The sequence below is a fragment of the Lampetra fluviatilis genome, chromosome 1 (assembly GCF_964198595.1).
Source record: "Lampetra fluviatilis chromosome 1, kcLamFluv1.1, whole genome shotgun sequence".
NCBI classification, from domain to species: domain Eukaryota; kingdom Metazoa; phylum Chordata; class Hyperoartia; order Petromyzontiformes; family Petromyzontidae; genus Lampetra; species Lampetra fluviatilis.
Genome location: NC_136275.1, coordinates 22,116,303 through 22,132,271, shown reverse-complemented (window position 1 = coordinate 22,132,271; position 15,969 = coordinate 22,116,303). Strand labels below are relative to the sequence as shown.

Below are 15,969 nucleotides of genomic sequence, written 5' to 3'. Positions count from 1 at the left end.
GACCCCCCCCCCACGCCATTAATAATAATTAGCGGGTGACGTCACTCCACATGAGGGGGCGAGGCGCCTCCTCCCCCCTCCTCAGCGTCAATTTATAACCCTCACTAAATAGGCAGAACCCTCATGTCACGCGGTCTCCGTAACGCTATTGAGACATAGAAGTAAAAAGCCGTCATGATGAACAAGGGATTATAACCTTTAAATGAAATAAGTCTGTGTCATCGCTTCCTTACAAATTGCACGCAAATGGATGCAATGAATATCACGTCGCAGTCTGCTTTTCGCTTGCAAGTTTCAGATTTACTGCAATACACCTGTCCTTGGATGGGCAAAAGGCGAGTTAAATATATTCGTCTTCAGATATGAAACCTAAAAGACTTAAAAATTGTGAAAAATTGATAAACATAATCTGTCTAGATCTGCAATCACAAGGTTGTGAGTTCAAATCCTAGTTGGTCAGTGCATGTTGGTGAAGCAGGGCAATGTCACTTCAAATATCACTCTCCAATTATTTTAGCCATGACCCAGAATAAAACTGAGGTTACCAACTTCATAGCACAGTGAGCTAAATCGCCACTTCACCCTCACGACATGAATGTATTTCAGTGGTGGAAGTGTTACCTGTTTTTGAAAATTTCATGGGATGCACGATGGCCAGGTAACGGTCTATGCTCAAAGATACCAACACGTACGTGGAGGCGTACAAAAGTACCACCTGAGAAAGAAGAAAAACCGTCACTGTGGGAAAATGTCAGTAATGTGTTAAGCAAAGCCATTCAGCCAAAGGATGAGTCAATCCCAGTGTTTGCAAGTACTTGAATAAATTACTGTAATTTAGGGTGAAAAAAAATCATATATACCATGTGTTAAATCAGGTCAATCATCTGCTGAGTGGGTTCTTCCCAGTAATTACATATATCATGATGAGATAAACCCATCATAACAATCCTTTGCAGTTTTTTGAAAAACCATACATGTAATGAATTATTATAATCATGGAGAAATTAATGAGTCGGTAGCTTCGGTTAATGTGGAATCAAAGAAACCAGTCCATATATGGAAATGTTGCGTTCCAGAACTGTAAAGCTTATGTCCAGTTTGGTGACTGCACGTTAATTGCTTTAAAGATAGTTTGCCATTGGACCTGGGTGTCGGCATCTAAATAGGTTCCATTTTTCCTCAAACTCCAACTCGAAACCCGTACACAAGAAGCGTCAGACTAGGTCCATCAACACACATGGTGCAGATGCACGCATATGTCCTCAATGGCTCCCAACTGGTACTGGTTCTAGCCAGATCAGAAGCTCTGTGCAGTGGGTGCAGCCTCAGTGGTACACTGCTTGAGTGCAGAAATCAGTGTCCCCATTGCTCCTTAGCGCAGAATAGTGCTGTGGCCTTCAAACCAGTGTTCTGTCAATTATGTGAGTGTGGTGGCACATGCTCAATGTATGGTACAGCCGAGATGGCGCAATTAGAATCAGGAGCCATCCACAGAAGCATTGAGATGCCTACAATAGGCAGTACAGCAAGAAGGTTGGTCACCTATCCGCACTTAATTTATTTTTACCTTGTAAAAATGCAGCTTTCGATATACTCTGGTTTTCATTTGCATCGAACAAGAATATTGAGACTTAATTGACGTTTCTCTGGTTGAACAAATCATTGTTACTGCAATATCTACTGCTCAGTAAGTTGGAGGGAACAGGATGTAAACAAAAATATTAAACTTGGTTTTACATTCTGAACAATTACGTGAGCTGCTCAAATAATAGAGGGAAAGTTACTAAATGTATCTGTTTCCACGTACCATGAAAAACCAATCAGATAAGTAATTCAACGTATTACTCAAATAGCGTAATCACATCTTTGCCAAATTATGAATAAACAAATTGGTAATTAAAAAGGCTTTTTATGATAATTATCTTCTCATGAATAATTTATACTGTAATATTTACTGGAAAGGCTTTGTTTCATGTGAATATGAGACAGCAAAAATCAATCATAACAAAATTAACTAAGAGTTCAACTTCCTTTCAAAATCTAAGATTACATGTTGTTCACCAATTATGGTGCAGGTTTTTTTGTTGTTGTTTATCCTATTTCTCAATGGCTTGCTCTATGATTATTATACAACCGTGGTTATTGCCGTATTTTTAAGCTTCTGTGATCATTTTTTTAAATATGCAAAGCATAATTTGACAAAATGTAATAGGAATGAGTGACTTGGCTGAATTCCCACAAAGTGATCGATAGGCCACATGGAGGAGCAACAGCTGCAAGATGTAAGCAGAAGTCCTCATTAAATTAATATTCAAAGTTATCTCACTTTGCTGACAGGATGGGATAGGCATGGCAGTTTGACCAGCTGATGTTGAGATTGACGAGACAAGTGGCTGGTCTCCTCTGACTTTTCTTGGTGCCACGGCAGCAAGATATTAACTCCCTCACTTGGTATGCAAAAGGTCGTGGATCCTGACCCTGAAGCCTGTTTATTTGGAGTTTGTACGTTCTCTCCGTGGTTACGTGGATTTTTCTCTGGGTCCTCCGGTTTTCCCCTCCACATTTATAAACATGCATTTAGAGTATTTTGTTGCTATTAAATGTCACGTGATAAGCCACTTCGTTGAGCTTTCATGTGTGGCCAGGTCGATCTGAAAAAGAGCTATGTAGCTCAGTGGCCATTACCTGGTGAAATAAAAAAATAGTTTGTCGTTTAGTTTAGAATTGCAGGTGAATATCTCCTCTTCCATCCCTGTTCCTCTTCCTTCATCTCCTTTGCTCTTCATGTAAACTAATGTGATCAATGTCCTCAAGATATTAACACAATGGTATAGCATACATTGTGGTGTTGTTTTTTGGGTACGAAGGTTTCCTGCCACATGCCAAACAATCAATAATGGAATTTGTCAGACAACCGAATGCAGGACCCTCCTGAAAAAAAGAGTCATAAAGTTCAGTGCCACTTTACTGTATAAATAAATAAAAGGTGTTTACCTATGAAACGACCATTATGGATTCCAATATAATTTAATTATCTTAGCCAATCAACCTTATTGAAAATGTTTGGACAGGTTGACAAGTTAATCAAAACATTGCAGAACTGACGAGTTGTTGACAGAACATCATTGCATATTCTAAATGGCTACTTGCCCAGATTTGTTTTTCTAGGAGAGCAGCTCCTTTTAACCTGTACATTGTAACACTCTGAAAGAACATGTAACAGCTGAAGATTGAGTACTCAAGTGGCACTCAACTGTGTCTTGTTTTATCTTCAGTGGGCACAACGCTTTAAGACATACAGTACTTTCCTGGGTACATCGTGATGATATTGAATTACCAAGGGAATGAGGCTTACCTGCAGATATCGCACAATCCGGCACATGGCATCATTGGCTAGAAACTCTCCAGTATATCTCCAGATGATATCTGCAAGGATGGTCACTAATCCTGTTAGGAGATCTGCAAAATACTCAGAAAGTAGACACACATTCAACTCAAATACAGCAATATTTTAACATTGAAAAACCAGGCAATGAACAGCAAATTATGAAACACTAAACATTTTGAGAATGGTTCCCGAGCAGTGAATTTATGAAAATTGGAAATGTATACATTATTTTTCAATGTAATACTTTTTCCTGTCTCCATTGGTGTAGAAATATCTTTCAGAACGTTTATTCAAAGTCAAAGCACTTCCCTGCTCAAAAGAGAAAAGGGGGACTCCTCTTCATCTCGGCTCCGAGCCGGTGGGTAGAAATGTAATATTCAAAGAGTGAGAGCCATTGTCTGCACATGTTTATCACTGCCGACCTCTCCCATAGTGGCACTTACTCTATCGACCCATGGGAGATTATGGCCTGTGTAAAATCAAATGGAATTTTAACTCACAATTTTCAATATAAATTGAGTGCCCGAATCATAGAAATAATCGATATGACTGTGAAAAGTGTACGCTTTTATAAGTTAGAGAAAAAAAATATTTATGCAAAGATAGAATTGTTGTATTTTTGCTGAATGTCAGACATAATTTCTGTATCCATGATCTTCCATGTCTGTTTTACATCATTAAGCAGTTCAATTAGTAGAAGAATATTGAATAATATGTGTATTTACGCTGCATTAAGTGTTGTTTGGCATATAAATTGTCAATTCATTATGGAGCATATATATGTTTTGCATATGAGTTTTTTTCGTGCAATTTTTTTTACTGGGAATGCAGGTGGTGATAAGGAACAATTTTCCAATATAATACCAGAATGTATGCGAAAAGCGCGTGCCACCAAAAAATCCCTCCACCCCTTATTCAGCCTCTGTCTGCCAGCTCACCATTGTGTGGTCGATGCACACGTGTTAGGTAGAAATACATTGTTCGTTGAGAGTTTTTAAAAGTACAAAGGGCTTAGAAATAAGAGGGAAAAACGCAAAGTAAATGATGATCATGCCTCTGACAAGAAAAGGCAAAGCAAACGTGTAACCAGAGGTAAAATAATAAGTTATAACTCATTTTGAAGCAAGTCAAAAGGCGGTCGTCAAATATTAACGGTGTGTGGCAAAACAAATCAGCAAGTTATTTAAACATCTCTGGGAAGTTTTATCTAATTATTTGTATGTATTATTAGTCAAAATGCATGTTATGATCATGCTATTTTTGTCCACTTCATGATATTTAGTCACGTGTCTTTTTCCAGAAATGTCGGCTCGGACGGCTTGGAACGGAACCCCTGATTTTAACAATATGTGTATGAAAAATTAGTTGGCTTTAAATTATTTCGAGTTTAGTAGCATTTCTCAGGAATGCATCCCTTGTGTATAGCGGGGGATTCCTATATATTGCACTTAAATGTCTCAGCAACTAAAAGCGCCTTATATCGCATCTCGTCTCAAACATTCAAAGGGGACCCCAGTGGAAGCTGTCCCTGTGCAGCACGAGGCATTTCAGCACTGGCCTGCAAGCGGGCATTCGTAATTTATTCGAATCTGGCAAATTTGGATCTTGATGCCAGGAGACAACAACTTACTCTTTTCAAATGACATTACGGGATCTTTAACATCCACTGTGTAGTTTATGGTTCATACACCTGCGATATTAACCAGGTCAGAATCACTATGAATCTCTGCAACAATGTCAGTGCCATGATGGCACAATTACACGGAATAAAGCGTAATTCATTTTTTACTTCAATTATACATTGGAAATATAACCTTGTGATTCAAATTTATTTATTGGTACAATATCTGTTTAAAGCTTTCATGACTGCAGGGATTCATCTTCTTGGTTCTTTCGGTAAAGTCACGTAGAAGGGAAGTAATAAATTAATAAAAATCAAACATAATAAAATAATTCTCACGACGTTTCGGCTACAACGCAAGCAGCCGTCTTCAGGTGAAGAATGAAACACTCAGGAGGTGGGCGGGGGGGGGGGTTTAAAGTCATATTATGCCCATGCATTATGCAGGATTAGCAGCATCAAAAGGAGGGGGTATGGGGTAGCATTAACAAAGGGAGGGAATGTTAATAGTATGTAGAAGCAACGAAACATGTCAATGGGAGAGCAGTGGCCGGAGACCCGCAGAGGAGCATATAATGCATTCCCTGTGGAGAACACAGGATACACAGTCAATGCCAGTGAGTGGACTGCGGTCTGAAAGTCACCGTAAACGTGAACAACAATCAGTTAAGATCCGAAATGGTTTATTACGTCCTTCCAATGATTGCTGAGCCAGAATCCATCTTCTCGGTTGAAATTCTCTCTGTGTTTGTATATGTGGATCGCCTCATGAACGAATCTCTCATGGTAGCCAGATGGCTTGCAGAGAACCTCTGTCTTGGAGAAGTCAATGTCATGTGAGCCCACTGAATTGTAACAATGATCTGCCACGGCTGAGGTGTTTGTCCTACCGTGTTTCAGGTCTGCTTTATGTTCACGAATGCGGTCCGAGACATGTAGTTTGGTTTCTACAATGTAACTGCTACCACAGAGGCAACTTAGTTTGTAGACGCCAGGGTACTGTATGTCTGGAACCACGTCTTTTACAGATGGGACCAGATCACGGATTTTATGTACTGTGTTGAATCGGACCTGGAACTTGTGTTTAATCAGGATTTTGGAGATCTGTTTAGTGACCCCAGCAATGTAGGGTAAGGTGATGGTTTTGAAAGGCTCCTCAACAGGATCCTTCTTGATAGTTGGAGTGATGGCTTTGCGGATTGTGTAGTCGGAGTATCCATTAGCCTTAAGAGCTTGGCGTACGTGTTTGAGTTCACTGGCAATGTGTTCCTGGTCGGAGATGCATTGGGCGCTATGGTATAGAGTCTTGATGAGGGAGTTCTTCTGGGATGGATGGTGGTGGGAATCCGGTTTTAGGTAAGCATCCGTATGGGTGACTTTCCTGCAGACAGAATGGCTCATTGAACCATCAGGTCTCCTTTTAATTAGGACATCCAAAAAGGGTAGCTTGCCATCTTTTTCGACTTCCATGGTGAATCTGATGGCTGGGTGTATGGAATTGATGTGGTCGAGGAATTGGTCTAGAGCAGGCCGGCCATGTGGCCAGATGACAAAAGTGTCATCTACGTACCTCTTCCATAAGGTCGGGCATAGAGTGGCAGTCTGGATGGCGTCAGTCTAAAATTTATCCATGAAAACGTTGGCTACAACCGGAGATAGGGGGGAGCCCATTCGGGTGCCCTCAGTTTGTTTGTAGAAAGTTCCATTCCAGGTGAAGTATGTATTGGTTAAGCAGTGTCTCACTAGGGGGTGTACCCCAGTATTCAGTCCTTGATGAACCAAGTCTTCAATGATTGCGATGGTGTCAGGTACAGGAACTTTGGTGAATAAGGAAACCACATCAAAACTGACAAGCAGGTCGTCTGGGGACAGGGAAATTCCCTTGATTGTCGATACCAGGTCAGTGGAGTTTAGTACCGTAGAGGTGGTTTTTCCAGTGAAAGGCCACAGGATTTCAGACAAAAAACGAGCCAATATGTACGTGGGGGAGTTGATAGTAGAGACAATGGGACAAAGAGGCGTATCTTCTTTATGTATCTTTGGAAGGCCATATAATCTTGGTGGCCTGGCTGCAGAAGGTTTTAACGAGAACTGTTTGGTTTGATCAATTAACGTGGTTGAATCAGACATTATTTTGTTGGTTTTAGTAACGATGCTGTTGGTGGGGTCTCTTTTTATTTTTGTATGGCTGCCATCGTTGAGTAGTTCTTTAAATTTGTTGTTGTATTCTATTTTGTCCATGATGACAGTGGCATTGCCTTTGTCAGCTGAGAGGATGACAATGTCATCCCTCTTTTTTAATTGAGCTAATTCAAAACGCTTATCTTTTCTGATGTTACTAGCTGGCATCTTAGCGTTTTTGAGGGTTGCATCGATTTCAGATCTTGCTACGTCTGCAGCGATGTGACCCAGGCCCTTGAGGCGATCCACATATACAAACACAGAGACAATTTCAACCGAGAAGATGGATTCTGGCTCAGCAATCATTGGAAGGACGTAATAAACCATTTCGGATCTTAACTGATTGTTGTTCACGTTTACGGTGACTTTCAGACCGCAGTCCACTCACTGGCATTGACTGTGTATCCTGTGTTCTCCACAGGGAATGCATTATTTGCTCCGCTGCAGGTCTCCTTTCACCACTCTCCCATTGACATGTTTCATTGCTTCTGCATACTATTAACATTCCCTCCCTTTGTTAATGCTACCCCCTACCCCCTCCCTTTGATGCTGCTAATTCTGCATAATGCATGGGCATAATATGACTTTGAAACCCCCCCGCCCACCTCCTACGCATTTCCCATAAATATGCTAAATTCCTCTTTATATGCAAATTATTTTATCAAGGCGTTCTTCTTCCACCTCCAACCCAGCTTATATATACGCTCCAAGCTTGGCAGTGTTTCATTCTTCACCTCAAGACGGCTGCTTGCGTTGTAGCCGAAACGTCGTGAGAATTATTTTATTATGTTTTATTTTTATTATTTTATTACTTCCCTTCTACGTGACTTTACCGAAAGAACCAAGAAGATGAATCCCTGCAGTCACGAAAGCTTTAAATCGAAATTTAACCACCTCTACGGGGAGGGATTCCACATAACTTTGAGATCCTTCAACAAGCTCCGTGATAAGAAGGCTCAGCTAATCGAGTCTCTCGCCTTTCTGAAGAGATGCCGCGACTCTAAGGTAATACCAATCGCATTTACAATAACCTCTGCTGCTGTAACTTCTTCTAATGCTAAACGAATTCTGTCTAGAATTAGCTTAGCTCTTATCTCAGAGAAAATCCGACTAACGCGCACCAAACTAGATCAGTTAGACAAGACACTCTACAAATCACACTTATCTTTGACTGCAACAATGTCCACATCGGATTGGGAACATGTAGACAAGATGACTGCCTCTTCAGCTGCCGCTATGTCGACCAAATGTAAGGACAACTTGATTTCCAAATTCAACCGCCTCTCAAATAAGAGACCGGACCCACACACTGAAAAACTAGACGTTAACAAAGTCGTAATTAATCGCAGTAACAGTTCTATTTCTGATGGTCTGAAATCCGTTTTAGCTAAAGGACTAAACTTTGCAGTCACACCTAGACACATACCAGTTAATGATATCATTGCCCGAATAGATGTGGCTCTCAAGGGCCTGGGTCACATCGCTGCAGACGTAGCAAGATCTGAAATCGCTGCAACCCTCAAAAACGCTAAGATGCCAGCTAGTAACATCAGCAAAAATGAGCGTTTTGAATTAGCTCAATTAAAAAAGAGGGATGACATTGTCATCCTCTCAGCTGACAAAGGCAATGCCACTGTCATCATGGACAAAATAGAATACAACAACAAAATTCAAGAACTACTCAACGATGGCAGCTATACAAAAATAAAAAGAGACCCCACCAACAGCCTCGTTACTAAAACCAACAAAATCATTTCTAATTCAACCGCATTAATTGATCAAACCAAACAGTTTTCGTTAAAACCTTCTGCAGCCAGGCCACCAAGATTATATGGCCTTCCAAAGATACATTAAGAAGATACGCCTCTTCGTCCCATTGTCTTTACTATCAACTCCCCCACGTACAAATTGGCTCGTTTTTTATCTGAAATCCTGCGGCCTTTCACTGGAAAAACCACCTCTGCGGTACTAAACTCTACTGACCTGGTATCGACAATCAAGGGAATTTCCCTGTCCCCAGACGACCTGCTTGTCAGTTTTGATGTGGTTTCCTTATTCACCAAAGTTCCTGTACCTGACACCATCGAAATCATTGAAGACTTGGTTCATCAAGGACTGAATACTGGGGTACCCCCCCTGGTGAGACACTGCTTAACCAATACATACTTCAACTGGAATGGAACTTTCTACAAACAAACTGAGGGCACCCGAATGGGCTCCCCCCTATCTCCGGTTGTAGCCAACGTTTTCATGGATACATTTTAGACTGACGCCATCCAGCCTGCCACTCTACGCCCGACCTTATGGAAGAGGTACGTAGATGACACTTTTGTCATCTGGCCACATGGCCGGCCTGCTCTAGACCAATTCCTCGACCACATCAATTCCATACACCCAGCCATCAGATTCACCATGGAAGTCGAAAAAGATGGCAAGCTACCCTTTTTGGATGTCCTAATTAAAAGGAGACCTGATGGTTCAATGAGCCATTCTGTCTACAGGAAAGTCACCCATACGGATGCTTACCTAAAACCGGATTCCCACCACCATCCATCCCAGAAGAACTCCCTCATCAAGACTCTATACCATAGAGCCCAATGCATCTCCGACCAGGAACACATTGCCAGTGAACTCAAACACGTACGCCAAGCTCTTAAGGCTAATGGTTACTCCAACTACACAATCCGCAAGGCCATCACTCCAACCGTCAAGAAGGATCCTGTTGAGGAGCCTTTCAAGACCATCACCTTACCCTACATTGCTGGGGTCACAAAAAAGATCTCCAAAATCCTGATTAAACACAAGATCCAGGTCAGATTCAACACAGTACATACAATCCGTGATCTGGTCCTGTCTGTAAAAGACGTGGTTCCAGACATACAGTACCCTGGCGTCTACAAACTAAGTTGCCTCTGTGCTAGCAGTTACATTGGAGAAACCAAACGACATGTCTCGGACCGCATTTGTGAACATAAAGCAGACCTGAAACACGGTAGGACAAACACCTCAGCCGTGGCAGATCACTGTTACAATTTAGTGGGCTCACATGACATTGCCTTCTCCAAGACAGAGGTTCTCTGCAAGCCATCTGGCTACCATGAGAGATTTGTTCATGAGGCGATCCACATATACAAACACAGAGACAATTTCAACCGAGAAGATGGATTCTGGCTCAGCAATCATTGCAAGGACGTAATAAACCATTTCGGATCTTAACTGATTGTTGTTCACGTTTACGGTGACTTTCAGACCGCAGTCCACTCACTGGCATTGACTGTGTATCCTGTGTTCTCCACAGGGAATGCATTATTTGCTCCGCTGCGGGTCTCCTTTCACCGCTCTCCCATTGACATGTTTCATTGCTTCTACATACTATTAACATTCCCTCCCTTTGTTAATGCTACCCCCTACCCCCTCCATTTGATGCTGCTAATCTTGCATAATGCATGAGCATAATATGACTTTGAAACCCCCCCCGCCCACCTCCTTCGCATTTCCCATAAATATGCTAAATTCCTCTTGATATGCAAATTATTTTGTCAAGGCGCTCTTCTTCCACCTCCAACCCAGCTTATATATACGCTCCAAGCTTGGCAGTGTTTCATTCTTCACCTGAAGACGGCTGCTTGCGTTGTAGCCTAAACGTCGTGAGAATTATTTTATTATGTTTTATTTTTATTATTTTATTACTTCCCTTCTAGGTGACTTTATCCTAACACACTGACATATGGACACACAGGATGTTACAAGTGAAGAAATATTTTCATGATTATTCTCTCGTGACCAGGTAAACCACGACAACAGTGGTTACCTTTAAAAATTTGTACCTCAAAAGAGGTTAACTTATAAGCAGGGTTTCTAAATGCTCACCTATCTTCTTGCCCACCACTGCGCATCTTAATATGTTCACTAGTAATTTCAAGCCAATGTTGAGTTGTGACACTTCATACATTTGAATATTTGAAAACATAAATGCATCTTCAGTGTCCGTGATGGGGTGCTGTTGTGAATAAATAACATTAGAATGACAGTGGCACTGTTTGATTCACAATCAGAACATCAAAAAGATTACTATCGAGAGGGGGCCATTCTCTCCTCCTAGCTCGTCAAAGTAGGAAACCAAAGATATTCAGAGGATAGTTAAAATTCTAGTTAGTGATTGACAGACCATCCTTCAGTTCGAATAATGGGCAACTGTGGTGGACAGACATTATACACGCCGGTGAGGGTGTGCACGGTGTGTTGGCAGGTCACGGCGGAGCCAGGCCGCGCATGGTAGCATAAAAGGAGCCAAGAGCGGGAGTTTGAGTCTGCCGGTTCTGGGAGTGGACTCGTCTCATCGTTGCTGTCGTCTCGTTGCCGTTATCGCTACTGTCTCCGCTAGATATTGCGCGACGAAGGATAGTAGTTGGCTATCTCAGTCAGCGCCGTCAGTGTTAGATGGCTAGTGTTCTGTACAGACAAGGCTCATCTATTGTGGAGAGTTTGTGGATGAGACCGTGGAAGTTGTTAATAAAGAAGGTGCCTCCTATAAACTCTGTTTCTGAATCGTTGACACTACAACTAGTGTCAGAAGTGGTTGAAAAATTCGACAGGCATTAGGGTATAAGTCGCAATATCGAAGCTATCCAGGAAGAAGAATCCACCCATAGTGTCATCAAAGGGCGAGGACGGCGAGACGGTCATCCGGTTACAAACCTCATGGGCGCGGGAGTGGCGGCTGCGGATCAGCGGGAGAGGGGCACCGATCCTCCGGAGTTGCGAGCCGAGGATGGGTGGGATGAGGTGGTTAGCCACCTCGACTTGCTACTCATGACCATTGGCCAGCTGGTTGCGCAGCTCTCCACGTCTGCCATTCAGGAGACAGCGGTTGTCGACTGCCATTTCGGCTGCGGAGGGTACGGCGTTGTCAGTGGGTGCCACTTGGAGTGGGCCGCGGGGCTTGCTGGAGCTGCCATCTGCAGCGGCAATTCCAGCGGCAGAGACCACCCGGTTGCCGGGCGCCATTTTGCCCGCAGAGGGCATGGCTTGGCTGGTGGGTACCATTTGGAGCGGGACGTGGGACGATGCTAAGGCAGCGCTACAAGGAGCCGCGTGCCGACAAAGATAGCTGCCTCCCATTCGGGAGTTCGTGGCAGCAGGAGGCGATTGGACGGCGTTCTGTCATCGCTTTGAGGCAGCTTGGTTGTCTGTCGGGTGGATGGAAGAGGAGGCCCTGTGAGCCCTACCGACGGCCCTCGACGATGATGCGTTGGTGGCGTTCCAGGCCATTCCGGAAGGTAATCGGTCAATTCTCCAGCGGGCATACACCCAAATGGCGGCAATCATTGACCCGCCGTACAACACCCGCAGGAAATTTTTGCAGCGGAAGTGAGGGGAGACCGAGACGCCTCTCACTTTTCGTAGTGCTTTACTGGCGTTGGGGCAGGAGGCATATCCCCTCATAGACCGGACGGCGCTCGACTCCCTAGCAGTGGAAAGGCTGCTATCATTGGCGCAGAAGTTGGGGCTCGTACTGACGATCACGGAGAACGATGAATTAACAATGTTTAACGGTGGCCCAGTGGATTCAGGCCCACAAAAACATGCAGCAATGGCCCAAGGTGCTGGCTTGGACGGGGGATGCCGAGGCACAGGGGCCCTTGTTCTGGGAGGTGGTGGCTGCGGTGTACGGTTATGGACCGCACGGGAGGGGCTTCTTCAGAAGGCCGATGGGATGCAGTCGATGAGATGGGCAGCCCCCTCTGCCCTGGAGACGCAGGACCATCTGCTTCAGGTGCGGTTGGCGGGGCCACATCACAAGAGAGTGCCTGGGTATTAGCGGGATGTCGGTAGTGCCACCGACGCTCTCCACCCTGCTGGCTTCTGCTCCCCAAGTCCCACAGGATCTGAGCCTCTGATGCCAGAAAATATTCCCAGGTCGCCATGTGCGAGAGATCTGAGGCTGGAGCCTGGTCAAGTGCTGCTAATGAATACAGGGAGGGGCCGTGCCCTTAAGGCCGTTTTTTGTGTTCCTCGGAACCCCCCAAGAAGTTGTCCAGGGGCCCCCTTATCAAGAACATAACCAAATAAAAAGGCATCGGCTAAAGACGCAGCCAAATGGTGAGCCAGAGTCCAGGCCATAGGCCAGCGGGTCACATATTCAACCCCAATGAGGAGGTACTTGTGTCCTCTCTGGGAGACCGGAAAGGGCCACCAAATGTCAAGGGCCATTAATTCATTCACCCGTGACACAACATTGGACTATAATGGGATCTGCGGTCACAGGGCAGGAGATTTCCGACGCGCATAATCGGCACAACCTTTAATGAGGAGGAGTATATCGTTTTCCATGCTGGGCCAGTAAAAGTCCTTTTTCAGTGTCGTCAACGTTTTGTGAACAACCAGATGCATCAATTTCTCATGTATGGCTTTAGTAGGTTTTCCCCTAAGGACCGTAGGTACGACCAAGGAATAACGCTGGGACTCCCCTTCCCACCGCATGAGGAGTCCCTCGTGCATTACAATGGATGGTTGACCCGCAGGGCCTGGCTCACAAGAAGCACGACGGCGCAATATCAAGAGTGAGGCGTCATCAACCTGTAGCTTAGCCCAAGCATCATGGTCGAGATTCAAACAGAATCACGTGGGTACTAAGCGCCTTCATCCTGCATTGTCCCTGCTGCCGCAAGCACCGCGGGCACACCCTCTTGTGAGGGCTTACATTTCGACACCCCCGAGGCACACGTGCGCACGACATGGGGCGGCATGCGGGACAACGCGTCAGCATTGATGTGCCGAGTGCCTTTCCTGTGCACCACTGTGAATGAAAATCCCTGGAGGATTCCGAGCCATCAGGACAACTGCCCAGACGGCTGGTCGATGCGCAGGGAGTACTGGAGGGCTGCATGGTCCGTGCAGACGACAAAGTCCCGTCCGTACAAATATGAACGATAGAGCTGGATGAAATGGACCATAGCCAGTAACTCCCTGCACGTGATGCAAAAGCGCTATTCAGCAGGAGACAGGAATCGACTCCTTTAAGTCACTACCCTTTCTGTGCCTTCGACAAGCTGGGAAAGGACTGCCCCGATGCCCGTATCACTGGCGTCCATATCCAATATGAAGGGCCTGGTAAAATCGCGATATTTGCGAGCGGAGGTGCATCGGCAAGGGCAGCGCAGAGAGCGAGGAAGGAATCCTTCTCAGCCTTATCTCACCGAAATTTCTGGCCCTTGGCCATGAGGGTGTGCAGTGGTTTAGCAATGGTTTCAAAATCCCTGACAAAACGCTGGTAGTATGAAGAAAATCCGATGAAACTGCGGACTTCCGCCACCGACTTGGGCACCTGCCACATGCGCACGCATGCAGTTTTCTCCGGATCTGTGGCAACACCGGCTGCACTTACTATATGGCCCAATCACTTAACCGATGTCTGAGACAAATGACATTTGTGAGGTTTGAATTTCAACTTAGCTGCACGTACTTTCTCAAAGACCGAATGCAATCGTTGTACATGTTCGTCGAAGGTACTGCCAAAATCGATGACGTCGTGCAAATAAATTTGGCAGAATCCCATTGCAAACCTACTAGGACTAATTCCATTAATTGCTGAAAGGTGGCTGGCGCCGAATTCAATCCCATCGGAAGACAATTGAAGTGGTCGAGCCCCTGGGGCGTGCAAAAAGTGTTTTTTGGTTTGGATTCGTTCTCAAGGGGAAATTGACAAAACCCGGACAGTATATCGAGTGTAGAAAAAAACTGTGCGCCCAATAACGAATCTAGCGAGTCGTCCATACGAGGGAGGGGATATGCATCTGCCACCGATCTTATTTAACTTACGGAAATCCACGCAGAATTGTAAGTTCCCATCACCTTTTTTCACTAGACTATGGGCGCCCCCCACAGGCTATTGGACGGGGAAATAATATCAGCTGCCAGCATCTAATCCACAGCCTGGCGTACCTGTTCCTTCTCCGCGGGGCTAAGTCTGTGGGAATTATTCCAAATTGGGGGCGTTCACCCGTATTGATATGATGGTGGAGGAGAGGAGTGTGTGGTGCCGCCGCCACGAAGCCGTTCGGCAGGCACCCCATCCCCGACCTCGCCACCACCAAGCGACGGAGCCAACCCCTCGTCCCCCTCACCTCACCTCACATGAACACACCCGCATGCATTCCCCCCCCCCCCCCCCCCATAGAACTGGAAGGGGAGGACACCTGATCGACCGGTTTTTATCCGAGAAACCCTTATCGGCATTAACTCTCATGGTTTCCGGCGATCAGGGAATTGGATGACCTCCCCCGACGCTACGTTGCACCGCGGTGCTGCGACCGACCTTAAGATGGTATGGTTGCGGCGAGGGGCATTCGGCCTCCGCGGTTGAGGCGCATCCCCCACACACACCCCCCACGTGTCGACGAGGCAAGCAGGGGAGGGACGGGACGGCATAATTAGCAGGAATGCGGCGGCTCTTGCATAGTCGCGGATGGTTAGGATGGTTGCGCTTGAACGCGCAGGCACCATTGTTAGGAAAGGTAAAGCACTAAGCGGAAAGTATGAATAATCGGGAGGGCGGACGCACGCGGGGAGCCCGGGCACAAATTCCCATGGCGAGCCTTTGTAATGGACGCCGCCGCATAATCTGCAATAACAAAGGCATGCGTGAGAAAGAGATTAATTCGAATTTACACCGCGTGCGCAGCACATTGATTAGCATATGCGCCGCTCATGAGCGGAGAGCATTCGGGGAGTACGGGAGAGAGGATAAAAGGGATCGTCGCAAGGTAGAGAGAGCTCA

General features: G+C 45.2%; 1 protein-coding gene across 1 annotated transcript in view; it reads right to left on the bottom strand.

The window, feature by feature from the left end:
- Positions 1-15,969, bottom strand: part of LOC144937573 (neuropeptide S receptor-like) — a 47,136-nt gene that overhangs the window by 24,834 nt on the left and 6,333 nt on the right. The window contains exons 3-4 of the mRNA XM_078864912.1: positions 3,356-3,459; positions 622-715 (exon numbers count right to left, since the gene is read on the bottom strand). Coding sequence (XP_078721038.1) covers positions 622-715; positions 3,356-3,459 — 198 coding nt within the window. The remainder of the gene's footprint in view (positions 1-621; positions 716-3,355; positions 3,460-15,969) is intronic.